Genomic DNA, 19,128 nt, shown 5'->3' on the forward strand with positions numbered 1-19,128 from the left:
GATATATCCGTAGCAGTCATCCGTAAACGCATTGATTCGTTCGCGGTGGGCGGAGCTTAATCCACCAAGAAGCCCGGAGCAGGCGTGTGGGCGTTGCACATCGCAATAACATCGCGCGTTCTCGTATACAAAAGCGAAGATAACGGAGTAACTTATACCGATCGATTTGTCTTGGTAAGATCTACTCATACAGTTAAGTTCATTTTTGTTGAACCTCCCCTTTTAGCTTATGCACACATTGCATGTAAGCATGCATGTATGGCGCGTGATGTGTGTCATAATTCCGTCGGCTGGGCTGCGCTAACTCGTCGGCTGGGCTGAGATATCATGTTTCCACAACTAATTTGCATCTCAGCCCAGCCGACGACACGCGTCAAGTGTGTCATAATTCCGTCGGCTGGGCTGCGATATCATATTACGTGCACGTTCTCCTCCTAGCCCATGGACGTAGCACGCGTAAATTGTGTCAAATTTTCCTCGGCTGGGCTATCCTAACTTGTTGCACTCGTCGGCTGGGCTATCGTAGCATGTTCCACTTGTCATTTGATATCTCAGCCCAGCCGACGAGAAGCGCGTCAACTGTGTCAAATATACCGTCGGAAGTGAGATCGCCGTATGGTAACTGCCCTCAGAAACAGGGAATGGGTTCCAATGACGCATGCGCACGCGCACGATATAGCATTGCGCACGTTAGAGCATTGCACGATATAGCGTTGCGTAGACACTGCGTAGTGTAGGCTTTAGCAGGTCGATTGCAAGTGTAAGTGTCAGTCGATCTCTTGTTTTACATTTCATTTAGCGTGTAAAAATATTGTTGTCTAAAATCAGCAAAATCTTAATTAATTGTAAGTCTCAGTGTAGAAGCCTAGAATCATATTTGGACTTTGAGATACTTTTTCAAGGCAAATAAATACAATAAAATGTTCACTTTCAATCACGTACCTGCCTTATTTTAATTTTTATAATTAGTTAATTAAACAGCTAGAGTAAAGGGTGTAGTAAAGCAGAATTTGAAAACGCGATGATACAAGATAGACAGATCTATGTAATTAATAATAATTAATAAAAGTAGAGCATAATTATAATATTGTCTTAAAGCTTCTGCATGCGCCTGGTAGCCCTATAAACTAGCAATTGAATGCAAAATAATTTCCTTTGTATATACCATGGAATCTTTGCCCAATCGTTTGATCAATTTGACTACTTTATAACGCACTATATTGGGCGATATAAAAAATTAACTAACATAACCTACATTTGCAGGCCAGGATCCAGATGGGGTTTAGTGGGTTTAGGGGGTTGCAACCCCTCTTTTCCAATAGGTGTGGTTTAACAATTTCATATAATTTCATTAAAAAAGAAAAAAATTAGTAATGCTATAAATAACTGCTACCAGGTCAACCCCCTCTTTCAAAAATTCCTGGATCCAGGCATGCATTTGACTATCATTTTCAGCAAGAATTGCCCATGTCTATACATAGCATTTGCATGCGTCAGGTAGCCAAAATTGTTCACAATAATTTCTATTTTTTTATTTAAAATTTAATTAATTGCATATACGATAACTACCACAGATGCTAATTAGTGTACGTAACCGCAGAATATTTCCTTTACATATACCATGAAATCCTTGCACAATCGTCTGATCAATTTGACTACTCTAGAATGCATTATATCGGGCGAGATATTCACTAACATAACCTACACTTGACTATTATTTTCTGCACAAATTACTCGTGTTTAGCTATACAAAGCTTCTGCATGGGTCTGGTAGCCCCATAAACTAAGAATTGAATGCAGAATATTTCCTTTATATATACCATGAAATCTTTGCCCAATCGTCTAATCAATTTGATAACACACTTTATAACATATCACGTGACCTTTAGGTGCGCTCATTGGTCCATTGCAGGTGTTATATCAGCGATACAACACTTAGGTCACAATCTAACACCTGAGGTCAACGATATAACACCACTTCCCAGAATTAACGAACAATAATCATTTATTCAATTAAGGCTGCACTAAACGGTTACGTTGATATATTATAAATCAATTATAACTTCTAATTATCGAGGTGCTAGGCTCTCACGGCTTCGGGTCCTAGATATAACACGCCAACATCCCTACAACCCATGTTCTAGCTATTAATTATTTATAACGCACTCTAGCTGGCGAAATAGGAAAATTCCACTAGCATAGCCTACATTTGACTATCATTTTTAGCAAGAATTGCCCAGGTCTATACATAGCATCTGCATGCGTCAGGTAGCCATCTAGACTAGCAATTGAATGCAGAATATTTCCTTTATAAATACCATGAAATCCTTGCACAATCGTCTGATCAATTTGACTACTTTATAACGTATTACATCGGGCGAGATATTTAATTAACTAACATAACATACATTTGACTACATCATTCTAGGCACGAATCACCATGCAACCAAAGCTTCTGCATGCGTCAGGTAGCCCTAGCCTATACACTAGCAATTGAATGCAGAACATTTCTTTTATCTAGACCATGAAATCTTTGCCCAATCGTCTGATCAATTTGACTACTTTATAACTCACTCTAGCGGGTGATTTGTGCGTGTCCGGATGGAGCATCTATCTAGGTGCTGTAGAACGGTATTAATAATTTTTTAGCTAATTGACTAATTAATAATGTAATTACAGTCTCCATAGATTGCCAAAAATATATTGTGTCTAACAGTTGTTTTTATAGATCTATGGTGTTTGCACAGTTACAGCAAGAAATGGTATTATTCATGTAATTAATACGCATATTTTCTTATCATCTGATCAATATCATAAATATGCATGGTTGGTGGAAATTATGAGTAGTTGAGAATTGAATTTGGTGTTCACGTTTTTGTAAAGAGGATGTTGCAGTTGTGACTGGCTGAAATAAGCACTCTTTCTGTATCGGACGGCGCTGCATTCAATGATGAGGGTTATGCTAACGATTCGTCAGCTAATCTACATCTACTAAACATATAGATCCATCAAAGTGCACGGCTACACAGAAAGCAAAGACAAGATTTGATTAGGGTGGCTTACTATCACAGAAAGTAGAAAGTTGAAATTGAATTGGATAGTCAGTTTATATTTGCAACCTCTGAATGGGAAGTCTATGGGTAATGAGAGTATGCATGTGTGATTAGACGCAACTATATGTGCCTTTTTGAATACACCTGTTAATTAGGCTGCAGCCCACTATTAATTAAACGTAAAGAAAGATAATTCGCACGCTGTTCAGTCAGTTGGAAGCAACTGCATTAGATTTTCCTTGTTTTTCGAATGTTCAATATTGCAGTGATTCTCAACGGCTTTTTTACTTAGTTAATCAAAGGAATTCTTATTCAAATTGTATTTCTGCTGATGATCTGAGTTGTAAACACAAATATTAAGTTTGAAACGAATTGAATGTTACTTTCATGTAATACCAGAACTCCGAGTATTTGAAATCGGCCGTTAAGTATAAACATATCTGATCACTACTTCTGCAAATGTGCAGTTTTTGAAGTAAAACGGCGCATACAAACTTGTACTGATGGTGGTAATATTTTGAATAGTTGATAGTTGATATTAATATCTCCATCCATATAATAGTTATTTGGATGTCACTTTGGCTGCAAAGTGCTATGAATTACAATGTCTTCAAGTGGCTGGTAAAGATAACTTTAATCATGATAGTTCTAATTCAAATTGTTTTCTATTGATGACAGGAGTTGTTCAACACAAATATTAATATGAAGGAGTGAATGTTATCTTCATGTAATACCAGAGCAGAGCTCCCGATTATTTGAAATCGGCTCATATAGTATGAACACAGCTGATCACTACTTCTGCAAGTGTGCAGTTTTTGAAGTAAAACTGCACATACAAACTTGTACATACTGGTCGTGGTAATATTTTGAAATAGTTTGAATAGATGATATTAATATCTCCATCTATAATAGTTATTTGGATGTCCATCACTTTAGCTGCAAAGTGCTAATGAATTACAAGGTCTTCATGGCTTATAATCAAAATAGTTCTAATTCTAATTGTATTTCTGTTGATAATATGAGTTGTTCAACACAAATTTTGATAATTATCGAATTGAATGTTATATCTTCTTCTATACAGTCTCTTCTCCACGCCGCATAGTACGCTAATTACCCGAGGCCCGGATTTCCGGGCTCTAGTATAGTACGTAGTCGTTCGATGACCGGACAACCGACCGACCGACCGACCGTATAGATAATTGGTTAGCACAGATGCAAATGAAGCTATTCCGACCAATAGACGAGAAGTGGTGTCATGACCGACCAATAGACGAACGTGATGTCATCATGAGGCTCCACCTCTCTTTCTTTGGTAGCCGCTACCGAGAATTCGGCCATCGGGCGTCCGTCCTGTACATGCATGGTGTTTAGTCTTTGCTTTACCGATTTAGCACATAGAAACAACGCCTATAGTTTACATTTGCACGTGTATGTTTCCCCAACAACAACCAGAAGCGAGGATGTGTAGTTGTACCTGACTTGTAACATTTTGCTTGTTCCACAGTGTTTCTGCATAGTGGTTCTGCAGTCTGCCAGCTTGAATTTTCGGTGTGCGTGGCTGAGCAGCCGTTGTGTTGTTCCTAAGATCACTAGATTTGGCGCTTGACGGGAATTTGCGAAGGGGAACGTGCATTGTCCATGACAGCGTCTGTTTGTCGGACGAAGCGGCTCGGCTGAGCTGTAAGTACGCTAGTGCGTCTCTATTCATATTTGTTTTACGGTATCCAAAGTCAGAGCGAACAGACGCCTAATAATCTACATGTGCACGTGCATGTTTTCCCACATTGATGTTTTGTTTTGGCTTTGGGGTCACCTCATTACAACAACCAAAATTGCGGTTAGAAGGATAGCTGTAAATACGATACAGTGCACAGTAGGCGACGTCTAGCTAGAGAAACGGCACAAACAACGAGACCCTTCTAGAGAAGCTGCGCAAAGAACGAGACTTTTCCATTCTTGTGAGCTGGAAAATCTGTGGTGAGTTGCTTGTTTTGCTCTCCATTTGTAACACATGTTTCCCACCCACAAATAGAACAATGATCACGCCCGTTACTTCATCACGTAAGGCGAAGATTGCCAGCCGGCCTAGCGTCGAGGCTCTCCGACTTGTAACATTTGGCTTGTTCCATCACTTGAAAACAACTACATTTTATAACGTGCATTCAGAAACAACGCCTAATCTAGCTGCATTTGTAACGTTCCCACATGTAGCTAATTTTGTTTTGGCTCTGGTACCTATGCCACGCCTAAAACCGCCCATAGTTACCACCTCAAAAGCTGCACAAACAATCAGCTGCACAAAGAATATAATGATACTTTTACAAAAATACATCTTGAACAAATTCACGAGCACGAACATACAAATCAGTGCCATGACAATCCGAAAATTCTAGCGGGTTCACGTTCAATTGCAAAGCATTGAGATCAGCTTGACTCAGCTGTGAAATGGTTTCAGGAACAACCACTGTTTGGTCTTGGAGCCCATCAAGAGGTACAGGACCATTGCCATCTATGCCATATTGATCCAAGTCTTCAACCTATAACAAAATAGAGTTCTCCCAACATAAGGACAGAGAGTCTCATAAACGTGACCATGCATGCACATAACCTCTTGCAAGTCTTCCAACTCATCCAAAGAAGCACCTCTTAACATTCCTTCTATCCACAACTGCAATGGACTTCTGTTTCCTGCAGTACTGATGGTGTGTCTGGAGTAGCCATTACAAAAAAGTTGTAGTGACCTATTTATTATAGGAGTGTATATGTAATGTAAACAGAATAAATCCACCTCATTTGTAGGATCTAGTAGATTCATTATCTCCATATTGCGAAATAGAAAGTAGAATAGAAAAGTACAGCCTTCAAACAAGTCTCTCCAAAATCTTACTACTCTCTGATTGTGGACACTTGAACCAGTTATCATACTTCCTCTTCCAGTGCCTCGTCGTTGCAGCATATAGAGAGAAACCTCTACATTTTCACCACCTTTGTCTGATCTCACTCTTGAGGGCACACCATAACGTGCAACTGCTTCTATAAAACACTGTAAAACAGTGGATGCTCGATTGTTAGTTGAGCACTTGCAATACACTGGCAGTCTGCTAAATCCATCAATGCCTGCATGTATTGCAAATCAATACCTATGAAGTGCATAAAACAATAAACAAGCACCACGGGGGGGAGGGGGGATCACAAATGGTATAGATGTAAAATCTGTATGATGCATCTAAATAATTTACCTTATGAGCTTGTGATTTCCGTCGATGTGCCAGAGAGCATTTGGTCCACAAACCCTATACACTCTTCTCGGTATAGATCTAGCCCACCTCTCAGCTACTCCTTCTGGATCAACACGTGCTACAGACAATCTCACTCTGTGTTGCCGAACACTGTAGCCCCTTGAGCGCAAGTGTCCCTGTACTAAGCGATAGCCAGCGTCAGGGAAATCACATTTCACTTCTGTGACTAGCCTGTCCAACTCTGCATCAGAAATTCTACTGAATCGCTGGCATACTTGTATGCCCCATTCTCGCAGTCTTCTTTGAATCGTGCTTCTAGACACGCCAAAAAGATCACATATGTCGGTAACGGCAAAATCGTGGTCAAGTAAAAAGACCAATTGATCTCGTCCAATGCCAAGCCTCGGTCTTCCTCTTCCACCGCATTGTACCGCCTCCACTGTATACCTAGGCTGCTCTTCTTCAGACAAGTGCGAAACCACTGCAATGATCTCAATCAAGGCACCTAGAGAAACGGTTAGAGGGCGCATATTTCCTTCCCCTGCTTCTACTATACGTATAAGGTGTCTGTACAGCCTTTCCCCTTCAAGACAGCAATCTTCCCAGTGATCGTGTTGTTGCTGTCCTCCCTCAAACTCTAGCAAGTCGCGTACTCTTCTCAGAAACACACGTACAAGTTGCAAAAAGGCGTCCATTTTAGTCGTACGTCTCGTCTAGCCATGAAGTCGCAGAAGTCAAAAAAGAGGAGGAGCTGTGCATGCTCAGGTTGCATTTAACGTGAGAAAGTGACGCCCTCCGTCTTCTCTCGCCAAAAGTATGCATTTAGCAATCACTAAAAACCACAAAGATGCCACGAGATTCAACAAACAAGCAACTACTTTGGCCGCAATGTTAGCGGAAGTTTCCTGCTGAAAAGAATCATAGAGGCACAGTACCTAACGCAAGAATAAATTAATTTAACTTTCTAACTACGGTTAGCGTCGAAGTGCCACAATTTCAACCGAGCAGCAACTGCTTCAAACAGAACTATCCTCACGTGTCAACATACCGAACGTACAACAGTACACAGCTAAGGCGTTTTTAGTATACCCCTGGTCAAGGTGATAATGCAATGATCAGCAACAAGTGGAAGGCACATGCAACCACAACAGTACAGTTTAGTTGATTCTTCACGAGTGAAACTATTTCATTTCTGTACACACATTGCTCTTGTTATACATACCTGAAAGAAAGTCTGCAACTCTTTAATTACTGCGTGTCATATGATATGCCACAACGCCAACTTTCACCTCTCTAGCACAGTGTAGTAGATTCTTCAGGAGTGAACTATTTGAATTCTGTATACACATTGCTCTTGTTATACATACCTTAAGAGAAAGTCTGCAACTCTTTAATTATTGCATGTCCTAAATGATGCCACAACGCCAACTTTCACCTCCTTAGTATGGCGCGCGATGTGTGTCATAATTCCGTCGGCTGGGCTGCGCTAACTCGTCGGCTGGGCTGCGCTAACTCGTCGGCTGGGCTGAGATATCATGTTTCCACAACTAATTTACATCTCAGCCCAGCCGACGACACGCGTCAAGTGTGTCATAATTCCGTCGGCTGGGCTGCGATATCATCGACCAGCCGACGAAACGACATCAATGAGCCGACGAAACGACATCAACCAGCCGACGAAACGACTTTTGACACACATGGCGCGCCATTTAAACGACTTTTGACACACATGGCGCGCCATTTAAACGACTTTTGACGCGCGCCATGTGTGTCAAAAGTCGTTTCGTCGGCTCATTCATGTCGATTCGTCGGCTCGTTGATGTCGACGTCGGATCATTGATGTCGACGTCGGCTCGTTGATGTCGATTCGTCGGCTCGTTGATGTCGATTCGTCGGCTCGTTGATGTCGTTTCGTCGGCTCATTGAGGTCAGCGGGTGGCCTCAGGGTGCGTGACCATTTCGTCCATCCCACTCAGAGTGCTGGATTGTGATGTAGGAGATGAGCATGATTAAGTACATACTCATCACTACATACCCATCATTTTCTCAAAAATCTTTTTTTATTTTTTCGTATTACAAGTGCATAGTGACTAGAGTTACATCATAGCAAGTGTCTAGCTAACTAGGCGGGCTCTGCATGTAGGAATACGTCTCTAGGCAAAGTTTGAAAAGATCGTTAGCGATTGATCGACTACTGTCAACTACTAGGTGGTGCCTTCTAGTTATTGTCATTATCTAGTATAGTCATAGTATAGTCATAGTACCAGTATAGTCATTATCTAAAGAACGACGTACGTGCGGTCTGGTCTCTAATGAGAAATATGTAGCTAATGTAAGTCTGTCGTGCTGGGAGAATGCTTGTCAGAGAAAAGAAATTTTTTCTGACGCAATGCTGTTTGATTAATTGCTAGATAGTGTAGACACAAGCTCTAGCTAAAATTTTAGGGCACAACATGACGTACGACATAACAATTGGATTTATAGTAGTATCGCCTACTGTAGCTTTCTGATCTAATTTTATCAACACAGCGGTAGAGCGTGGATACACGGAAAATGTTTTAACAGGCATTGTTTAGTATTAATAACACTAATCCGACGGGAAAGGGTCTGGCTACGCGAGACTAGTAGCTATTATGTAATACAGTTGTGTCTTGCCGTAGGACTACATGATTTCGATTTCTCAACCGCCATGTGATTAAATGTCTAATTAATTAATTAAATTTATTACTCTTAAGAGTGCGTATTTAGATACGATAAATTAATTAACGCATCTCTATACATCTTAACAGTGATATATTAGCATGGAATTGTACAAGAAAACAGCTTATCTTTTAACTTCTATTCATACAAACCCTTAGCCAACAAATACGCTCTCTATAGGTTGAGTGTCTCTGCATGGCTAGTACACTAAAACAGTTTCTCAGAAAAGTTTCTAATCCTAGCTATACTTTGCTGAACTCAACAATAAACGAAATCGTCAAAATACTATACTAATAATCTCTATACTATACTAATAATCTCCAAACGACAGCTGCCCGGCATGATATGCTGGACAAGAAACAGCTCCTGTAACGACAACACCAGCAACAGCAACAACTCCTCAAACAACCCCAAATCCTGTGGCCTGCATGTCGAGAACCGTATCTAAGTTGTTTCTGAGCTGCACTTCACTCACGCACTGTCCAGGCAATTCCAAGATCATGGAGCACGTTGAGGCATTCGGATATACTGATCTAGTAGTCGAAATCTCGATCTTTTCTGGAGAATGGAAACCCATAACTGGCACGCTTGCACTTCCAGTGCAAAACTGAAGAAGATCGGAAAGTTTCTTGCTGCCTATATATATATATATATATATATACAGTGTACAAACAGTGCAAACAACAGTGGTGTGTGTGTGTGTGTGTGTGCGGGTGCGTGCGTGTGTGTGTGTGTGTGTGTGTGTGTGTGTGTGTGTGTGCGTGTGTGTGTGCGTGCGTGCGTGTGTGCGTGCGTGCGTGTGTGTGTGTTACTTAGGAAGGATAGACATAATTCTTGTGCTTCTAGACCTTGTAACAATTAATGCACGTGTTCGCACCTGCTTCCTGAACGTACTGAATAAACGAAGTTTTGAGATCGGCTGGAACAGTGGGCTGAAAAGTACACAGCTCTAGAAACGATTCAGAGGTCAATGGCTTCAAATCTGTAGCGGTAAAAAGGGAACGCATTGATTCCGGATTTGCTTTTGCAAGTTCAAGTACTGGACCCAGTCCCAGTGCCAGTTGGTCAATTTCGGCTTTTCGAGATAGTATTACATCATGCAGCATTATCTTTAGCATAGCATCCGCTTTGTTAGTTGATGTTAGCCGATGGGTGTAACCAGCAATCGCTAGTGGTTCAGAAAGACTACTGGCTACATTGTGAAACTCAGGATTGTCATCTTCCAGTTCACTGATCTGCAAGAAAGAAGAACTTGTTGCAAGTTGAAGAAACATGAAATTATCTCAACTACACGTCTAACCGTTTTTAGAGTTTCAGCTACGAATGGGTCTGACAAATCGTCCGGACTAATGGTGTCCATAGCTTTCTCCAAAGACGAAGTCACAAGATACGAATAGATAGGTGGAGCAAAGCAAGGAAATCCTGGGCCACCTTGCAAAGCAGATGCAGCAATAATTTGGCCATAAACTTTGAATAAGCCGCCAACCAGTGCATCAAGGTTGTGCATGGGGAGATACCTACCCGGTCGTCCCTCAAACAACCTATACTGAGATGTAGGAGAAAGCATCTTTTGTAACAGCAAGGAGAAGAATTCCCGTCGCGGTCCTCCTCCATCAACTGCAGGCTCTCCTTCAAACCTTACATTCAGTGGCCTGTCATGATGGTATTGTCCTGACTTGAAGAACGCGATGGCATCAGCTAGCAAATCAGTTCTGCTCACGGTTAACCTCATTCTTGCCATGCACGAACGAGGGGCAATTGAACCTAGAACTTCTGCTAGAATTGTGCTGCAGTCTTGTTGTCTAGCCTGTACGTGCAGTAAAAAGCAACATTATGCAACAAACAATACACTAAAATTTTTAAGTCCGTTCACTCTGACTTCTCCCCCGGAAGCTTGTGGGGTTCTTGCGTGGGCAGACACTCCCAGCGTTTATCCAATGAGCGATTAGTTATTACCATTTGAGGTGGGTTTGTCTTTCAATTGAAGGTTGTCTATTGGTTAGAGTAGGCTACGTAAACAATTTGCATAACAAGGTTGTCGGAAGTTCATCTGCAATGCACACCCAAAGAACGGCGTGACCATGAGCTAAAATGATGTGTTTAGCGTGTTTCTAGGATCTTGCTGTCAAAGTTATTCAGGATTTACTGAGGGAGAAGTCAGCGTAGACGGACATAGAATCCAATAAAAGGTATACTGTAATTTGCCAGTGAATGTCATCATCATCATCATCATGATCATGGTCACCATCATATGATGTCAAGTCAATGTGGCAATTATCTAATTTCAGATAGAAAGTTAATTACTCGAATCTAATTAAATATTTTACACTCTAACCGGAAGCTTCTACAACAGTTTCCACTATGCAGTCACGTTCATTAGTTGAAGCTGTTTCCTCTGTTGGCTATACGTCAATAACACTATCATTAACGTCGATTTAAACATCAATACTACATGACTATGCAGATGACAATGCCCATGAAAGTAATGACAGTAATTATTGTAACAAAATAAAATAGAAGTAATTGTAGTAATAATATAAATTTGAACTCTAGTATAAATGTAAATTGTAGTAAGCTCTAGATGTGAACAGCAACAACAATTAAGAACCGTTTACAAAACAACAGTACTAGCAACATATTCTGCAACTCATTTCGCATACAAATATTATAAGCAGTTTACCTCAATCAAATTATCCAATACAGCCTGTACAGTCATTTCAGTGTTCATTTCGTATGAGTCGAAGGCTCTTTGCAGAAACTCTGTAGAATGATCCGGGAAAATTGATTTGAGTTGTGAAATTGGCGACTGACAACTTTCATCTAAAGTTATTAACAATATATAGACACATTACATTTAGATTCATAATACAAGTCAAGACAATCATGTTTCACCTCTGCTACTTCCTGAGCCAGGAACATGGGTACGGCTGGAAAATGCGTTCCAACCAGTCTGTTCAGCGCTGTTATTCTGCAATTCATTACCAGAATTATAGCCTAACATTTGAGCAGCTGGTCTACATTCAGCTATGACCATGCTCCTTCAGTTGTAGCCACACACTGTTCTACGTTAGCTAGTTGAGTTAATTACTTTGAGTTGAGCAAATACAGTTCAGTTCAGTTGACTTCAACTAGAGTTCAGACGGCGTTGACGATGGACGTGCATGTCTGTTTACTTGGTGAGATGTGCGACGTCATGCAAATGAGAAATGTGACCTGCTATAGAGCACCACGCCCACCCTTGTATACGGTACCGGTACCGTGTACATCTAGAGTGTGCCCGTGAAAGCGCGCGTCTAATTAATTGTAGTAGGCTGACGGTTTTGTAGTAGGTTGACGGTTTCGATGTTTTAATTGTGTCTCGATTTTTCCTAGACAACAAACGTCGTTCTGTATACTTCGTCACCACAGTTGCCAACTCGGCGATCCGCTAGTGGAAAGCCTATCTACATACCTAGATATTTGTAGCAATTCTCCTCCAACCATCTACGGTAAACGTAGCGTGTTGTGTACAATGCACGTACCTACACAGCTAGGGACCGCGGTATTCACTGTCACAACGTTGTGTGTCAGAGCGGAGTTGTCAAGAGCTGCCAAACCACGTGACGGAAAGTAAAGTAAAAACAAACATTTGGTTGTGTGTTGGAAATGTAATCTCCTGAGACACGCATACGAATGGCAGCTCCGCTGAGACCCCCGCTATGTCTACTGTTCGCGTTCACTGTGTATTTACAAAATCGCTATAACTCCTGTGTCCTTCGTTGGTAAGCGACGATCTTGGCATCACTCGAATGCGCAAGAGCCCGGATTTCTTCTATGGATTTCTTCTAGACGTTGAACATAGCATGTAAATAAGACACAGCCAGCAGGATAAGGTTTTTGCATATCAAAGATCATTAATTGCGGTTAGACTGATAGCTGTCTAGATACGGTACAGTGCACAGTAGGCGACGTCTAGCTAGAGAATCGGCACAAACAACAAGACGCCTACAGAAGCTGCACAAAGAGCGAGACTTTTACATTGTTGTGAGCTGGAAAATCGGTGGTGAGCTGCTTGTTTGGTCTCCATTTGTAACCTAGGTTTCCCACCAACAAACAGAACAATGATCACGCCCGTTACTTCATCACGTAAGGCGAAGATTGCCAGCCGACCTAGCGTCGAGGCTCTCCGACTTGTAACATTTGGCTTGTTCCATCATTTGGAAACAACTGCATTTGTAACATGCATTTAGAAACAACGCCTAATCTAGCTGCATTTCTTGGGATGCTAGAGCTCTCCATGATGTCTTTCCTGCATCCCATCTTTTTTTCTAGAAATTTTCTTCTTTTTTCTACGTGTTTTGCAGGTATTGTAAGTCACAGTAAAACACGTCTCTGTCAGTGCCTGTGTTCACACTAGGGTCTAGAACTGGGTGTGGTACTGCTTAGCACAACCAATTAGAATACATCAGGTCTGTTTACGACAGGAATGTGGGCTAGAGCAGGGCTAGCCTAGCCCTTCCGAAATGTAGGGTTAGCGCTGGGTCTAGCTGGGGTTAGCGCTTGTCAAAACATTCCAGTTATTCATATTGTGTATCACAGCAATGAATCAAGATTCTCTACTTTGTGTTGGTCTGGCAGTTTTTTCTTGAGCAAATCGAATCCGCAGCACGACTTGCGGAATTCTGCAGTGAAAGACGTTGTCGCATCCGTAGATTCAAGCAACTGCTGCTGTTTAATCATAGGCATGTGGTCTCGATCTACACCTAGAGAAGGCACTCGAAGACAGAAAGCGGTCGGAAGACGTTTCAATTCTTGCGCTGGATCTAGGTAGCGTAGCTCGAGTACATGATACAATCAGTTGCAGCCTGCTAGAGTTCACACAGCCTATTTTGACTAATTAGAGGCAACTGGACAAGCTCAAGCTCAACATATGAGAACACACCTGATAGCACAGCAGGGTGTTATGATTAATTAGCGCAAACCCGAGTTTGCTAACCCAAGTATGAACACGGCATGTTACAGTAAATCCGGAGACACAGTAAACAAGCTATTGATGTCATTATCACTTAGTAGGTCACAGGCAATTAGTGAAGTGTTTCTAAACCAACACAGGTGCTTCATTACGTAGTTTCAGATTCACAGTGAAAGCGAACAGAGAATAGTGTCTTCGGTCATTTTCAATTTTCAATTTTCTATTCATCTTAGAAATAGAAAAGCGAACTGCGCGTTCAAGAATCTAGTTTTGAGCACATAGGTGCCTAAAAATCAAACTTTAAAAGATAAATCTAAAGATCACAAGAATCAAACATCAAAAGATAAAAAACCATTTTACAAAAAATAAAAAGGAAAATTAAAAACTTAAAAATTAAAAAAAAATTAAAAAATAAATAAAAATTGAAAATTGAAAAAAGAAAACTTGAAAATTGAAATGTAGAAAATTAATAGCCGGACCATCCACTGACCACTCAGCCTCTCTTCTACAACAATACAGTTTTGGTTGACATGCGACAGTACACAGCTAGTTCACGTGTGTGTGTGTGTGTGTGTGTGTGTGTGTGTGTGTGTGTGTGTGTGTGTGTGTGTGTGTGTGTGTGTGTGTGTGTGAGTGTGTGTGTGTGGTGTGTGCGTGTGTGTGTGTGTGTGTGTGTGTGCACGCACGCGTGCGTGCGTGTGTGTGTGTGTACTAATCCTTGGGTTACGTTACGCTGGGTAGACATTGTGTGTGAATCAACTCTAACAGATACACAGACACGCAGAAGCACAAACGCGTGCGCCATGCACACACACACACACACACACACACACACACACACACACACACACACACACACACACACACACACACACACACACACGCACGCACATACACCAACAAGCACAAACTTGACTAATGCAGAATTTGTCTAAAGAGAAATAATTCAGTTTACTTACAACTGTGTATGGCTCAGAAGATTCTATCTCTTGAACAGAAACACTCCGCTCCCCCATGGAAGGTCTTCCTTCCTGTACGTACACGGCACAACGAAAATTAGAGTAAAACCAAAGCCGACTCTCCACTTCTACTGCATAGGTCTGATTAGCTTGCGTACTAAAAAGTGCTAGGAGTATTTTATTAATTCCTTCATTCTTATATTTAGCTAATTAGGTAAGCTTACAGACATAGAAAAGGATGCCAGTGCATACCACTGCAGACGCAGGCAGTACAGTTTCAGATCGTGTTTCTAACTGTAGTCTGGCCTGTTTCTTGCGTTTTTGTCCTTCTCGTCCTTTTCGTCCTTCTTGTGAACGCCTTCTGGGGCTCTGAGGTTTTGTGACACAACTTGAATGGATCTTCATATGCTCTCTCAGTGATGGCATTTCCACGTCTATACCACAATGAAGGCAGGGAACCATTGGCTGTACTTTGTCTGTGCTCGTGCTATCGTGCTGCATAATACACAAACATATCTATTGAATTTCACTGAAAGCACCATGCAACTCAATCTAGAGAGCAACGTTACCATGTCTACGGTCTCCAAGTCAATGCTATTAGCAATCGGTCTGAGATACATCTTGGCTTGATCGAACACTGTCTTCAAATGTATAGCTGTCATATCCAAAGATGGAATAACTTCCAGTTGGCGGCGAGCAGTCAACCTCATTACCTCGTACCCAGTACTCTCCAGCGCGGGAAAATGTTCAAGAAGTGTGTTGTGCACCTCGAGGTAGTCATCTGACTGTCCAAGAGTGACTTTCTTTTCTCCCAAGCCAGCTGCAAGCAGCTCCAATTTCCGATCACGAGAAGGAGGTGTGTCACACTGGTTGTCAGCTAAGCACATAACACTAAATGTCCATACTTTGCGATGTCCCAGTTGATAAGGCTTTCTCCGATCACTGTTTGCTGGCGCTTTCCTCTTCACACCTCTCGGAGTTCTGGACTCACAGCCTCTTGGTCTGCTGCCATGTCCAAAAAGACGCCGCTGTTCTACTGCTATTGACGTAATTCCACTAGAACTGGACTGATGGCTGACCCTCTGGTTGCCTTCAACAGGGCGTGAGCCTTCTCGCTGATTGTGTTGATTCGTAACCTCTCCAGATGGGCTAAACTCTTGCCGAGTATCACCTTCTTCCGCTCTCTCTAGATGGCGCATAGCGTCGTGGAGAATTCTCTTTGCAGCAGATATTTCAGACTCTCTTCGATCCATTATTACTACAGAGACAGCTAGTGTATGAATGTGCAGGCGTTTCTGCTGCTAAAGCTGTTATGCAACCAATGCATCGGTGCAATGGTATGCTATTCAGTCAGTCAGATAACTTAACTCCTCCTTCTTCCCATGTTTTGTGCTTCACGTGTGGTTGATTAGTGGAAGAGACCGACACTTGCGCTGAAATAGACGTGAACCATATCTACATGTTGAAGCAAGGCTAAGATGGAAGCGTTTATGCGCAACGTCCGTCAGTTTCTAGCAACTGTGCAAGAGATAATTGTAACTGAAGGCGGAGACGTGCCAAGAGAACATTTCCTAGATGCTGCAGTCGACGGGCAGCGACTTCACGGGCATCTCACTCGACTAGTGGCAGCGGGAGATAACAGCCTTAGCGAATTTAGTGAATGTATAGGAGCTCTATCTGAGCAACTAGACTTGATTTACCGCATACCAGCGGAAGAGGAACGTGCGTACACAACAGTAGCGTTAAATGATGGACACACAGGAAGACCAAGACTGGCGGTTCGCAGAGATCAACTGACATTTCTCCTAGATCACGATTTCTCTGTCACAAAAATTTGTGAGCTACTTGGTGTGTCAAGGAGTACTATTCACAGGCGTATGCTGCAGTGGAATCTACAAGTATCACAGCGATTCAGTGCCATGTCCGATTTGGAATTGGACCGTCTAATTGTAGAGGTGAAACGGGATTTTCCCGATGCCGGATATCGAATGGTGCAGGGCCAATTGCGTTGTAGAGGGTACAGCATTCAGAGACAAAGGATAACAAGCTCACTAGCACGTGTTGATCCAGGCGGCATAGCAGAAAGATGGGCAAGAGCTATACCGCGGAGACAGTACAAGGTTCGCGGTCCCAACGCACTTTGGCATGTGGACGGCAATCACAAGCTAATAAGGTGTATTGCTGTGAATTGAAGATATGTCCCATAATGTTTAATTAAATCAACCTTTATCGTGTGGTGTATTTCTAGATATCGTTTTGTTATCCATGCTGGAATAGACGGTTATAGTAGACTACCCGTATACTGCCGATGCTCTAACAACAATCGTGCTGCTACCGTGTTTCAGTATTTTAGAGAAGCAATTGCAAATTATGGAATGCCTTCCCGAGTTCGATCAGACAAAGGCGGAGAAAACGTTAATATCTCGCGCTTTATGCTTCAACAGAGAGGAACTGGAAGAGGTAGCATGCTTACTGGGAAAAGCGTACACAACCAGAGGATAGAGAGGTTCTGGCGAGACGTATTTGAAGGCTGTACCGTTCAATTTTACTCACTTTTTGGTGATTTAGAAGAATCTCAGGTACTGAATCCTACCAATGATATTGACTTATTCTGCCTTCATTATGTCTACACTCCAAGAATTAATAGAGCACTAGATCTATTCTGTAAGGGATATCGAAGACACACACTCAGCACTGCAGGACACAGAAGTCCCTTGCAACTCTGGATAGAAGGAATGCTTAGAGGTGCACGCCTGGAAGACATTGAAGAGATGACGGCTGTAAGTGTGTGACTATACTTTTCAATTGTTTAAATATATAAAATTATAATTTATCCAGTTTTCTGTAGGTGGTAGATTGTGACGGGTATGGAATAGACGATGATGGCCCTACAACTCTTGAAAGATCCGATGAACACTCTGTGACAGTCCCTGAGATACCCTCAGCTCTTTTACATGAGGACATAGATGCTCTCCAAGTACTAGTAAATCCTTTGGCACATTCCGAATTCAATGGAGTGGAGTTGTACCTTCAGGCACGTGACTTCGTTGAAAACAGATTAGCCTAGTTAATTAAAAGGTTAATATACACCTAAGGCTTAATTAAGCTATCAGCTAGGGAAGTAGCATTAGAGATAGTACTGGTGGTTGTCAATTCTGAAGTACGTATATATGACTAGATTTAGACTGTACTGCGGTGTTAGTGAACAAGAATTCGGAATTGTTTACAGAACGTTTAGACTTCAGATGATACAAATGCGTATGCACAATAGAAAGTACACGCTCAAGCACGTACAGACACTTGCGCCCGTCTATAGACATACCTCTGCATGCATGGGTGCGTGGCCATTTCGTCCATCCCATTTTCAATTCCCAGCAACAATTGAATATTGAATTAGAAATTGAAAATAGCCTAGAAGTTGCTTGCAATTTCAATATTCAATTCTTTTAAAAATTAAAAATTAACTGATCGGCAGACTATAATTATTTGCGGATTAAAATAAATGTTGAAAACATACTTAGTTTTTAACCAATTTTCATTTTCAATGCAATGGAATATTGAAATTGCAAGCACGTTAGTAGTGCGTGACCATTTCGTCCATTCCATTTTCAATTTCCAGCAACAATTGAATATTGAATTAGAATTTGAAAATTGCCTACAAGTTGCTTGCAATTTCAATATTTAATTCTATTAAAAATTAAAAATTGATTGATCGACGGACTATAATCATTTGCGGATTAAAATGAATATTGAAAACACATTTAATTTTTAACCAATTTCCTTTTTCAATGCAATTGAATATTGAAATTGCAAGCACGTTAGTTCAATTTTCAATATTAAATTTAATATTCAATTTAATTTAAAAATTAAATATTAAATTTTGAATTTGCGTGGCCAATTCGTCCATTCCATTTTTAATTTTTGAAACAAATTAAAAATTGAATGTCAAATTAAAAATTGACTGGCGTTGCTTGCTCTTACAATATTCTATTACATTGAAAATAGAAATTGATTGAAGACCAATTGTCATTTCAATATTCATTTACTTTGCAAATAGATTCAATCTTTCCATCCGTCCAATTTTCGTAAATTATGAATATTAAAATATAGCCTCTGATGCAATTTTCTTTCTCCGTACTAAATGTAAATAGAAAGTTACCCGCAGCTGCTAGCGCGAGCGATATCTCATAAACGGCATAATGACACCGCGCGGGCGGTCGCCGGTG

General features: G+C 41.3%; 4 protein-coding genes across 6 annotated transcripts; 1 reads left to right on the forward strand and 3 right to left on the reverse strand.

Annotated features, from left to right (window-relative positions):
• Positions 1-5,366: 5,366 nt before the first annotated feature.
• On the reverse strand, positions 5,367-5,937 carry LOC134188402 (uncharacterized). Its single transcript, XM_062656580.1, has 3 exons — positions 5,842-5,937; positions 5,662-5,761; positions 5,367-5,590 (listed from the first exon to the last, which is right to left on the reverse strand). The coding sequence occupies exons 1-3, from the start codon at positions 5,844-5,846 to the stop codon at positions 5,372-5,374; spliced, it is 324 nt and encodes a 107-aa protein (XP_062512564.1). The 5' UTR covers positions 5,847-5,937; the 3' UTR covers positions 5,367-5,371.
• Positions 5,938-9,111: 3,174 nt separating this feature from the next.
• LOC134188168 (bifunctional serine/threonine-protein kinase/NEDD4-like E3 ubiquitin-protein ligase) lies at positions 9,112-10,598 on the reverse strand. 2 transcript variants are annotated; one of them, XM_062656365.1, is made up of 3 exons: positions 10,293-10,598; positions 9,870-10,227; positions 9,112-9,599 (listed from the first exon to the last, which is right to left on the reverse strand). In XM_062656365.1, exons 1-3 carry the CDS (start codon positions 10,557-10,559, stop codon positions 9,526-9,528), a joined length of 699 nt encoding a protein of 232 aa, XP_062512349.1. In that variant the 5' UTR covers positions 10,560-10,598; the 3' UTR covers positions 9,112-9,525. The 2 variants fall into 2 exon arrangements, with proteins under 2 accessions (XP_062512349.1, XP_062512348.1); XM_062656364.1 differs by having other exon boundaries at positions 9,112-9,628.
• Positions 10,599-10,605: 7 nt separating this feature from the next.
• On the reverse strand, positions 10,606-16,182 carry LOC134188315 (uncharacterized). The gene is made up of 9 exons (XM_062656511.1): positions 15,472-16,182; positions 15,155-15,397; positions 14,903-14,974; positions 11,885-11,960; positions 11,673-11,812; positions 11,328-11,394; positions 11,188-11,270; positions 10,669-10,799; positions 10,606-10,621 (listed from the first exon to the last, which is right to left on the reverse strand). Exons 1-9 carry the CDS (start codon positions 16,153-16,155, stop codon positions 10,606-10,608), a joined length of 1,512 nt encoding a protein of 503 aa, XP_062512495.1. The 5' UTR covers positions 16,156-16,182.
• Positions 16,183-16,658: 476 nt separating this feature from the next.
• LOC134188011 (uncharacterized) lies at positions 16,659-18,155 on the forward strand. Of its 2 annotated transcripts, none has more exons than XM_062656195.1 (3): positions 16,659-17,075; positions 17,151-17,682; positions 17,741-18,155. In XM_062656195.1, exons 1-3 carry the CDS (start codon positions 16,780-16,782, stop codon positions 17,762-17,764), a joined length of 852 nt encoding a protein of 283 aa, XP_062512179.1. In that variant the 5' UTR covers positions 16,659-16,779; the 3' UTR covers positions 17,765-18,155. The 2 variants fall into 2 exon arrangements, with proteins under 2 accessions (XP_062512179.1, XP_062512178.1); XM_062656194.1 differs by having other exon boundaries at positions 17,751-18,155.
• The last annotated feature ends 973 nt before the right edge of the window (positions 18,156-19,128 follow it).

The sequence above is a fragment of the Corticium candelabrum genome, chromosome 12, assembly GCF_963422355.1.
Source record: "Corticium candelabrum chromosome 12, ooCorCand1.1, whole genome shotgun sequence".
In the NCBI taxonomy this organism is placed as follows: Eukaryota; Metazoa; Porifera; class Homoscleromorpha; order Homosclerophorida; family Plakinidae; genus Corticium; species Corticium candelabrum.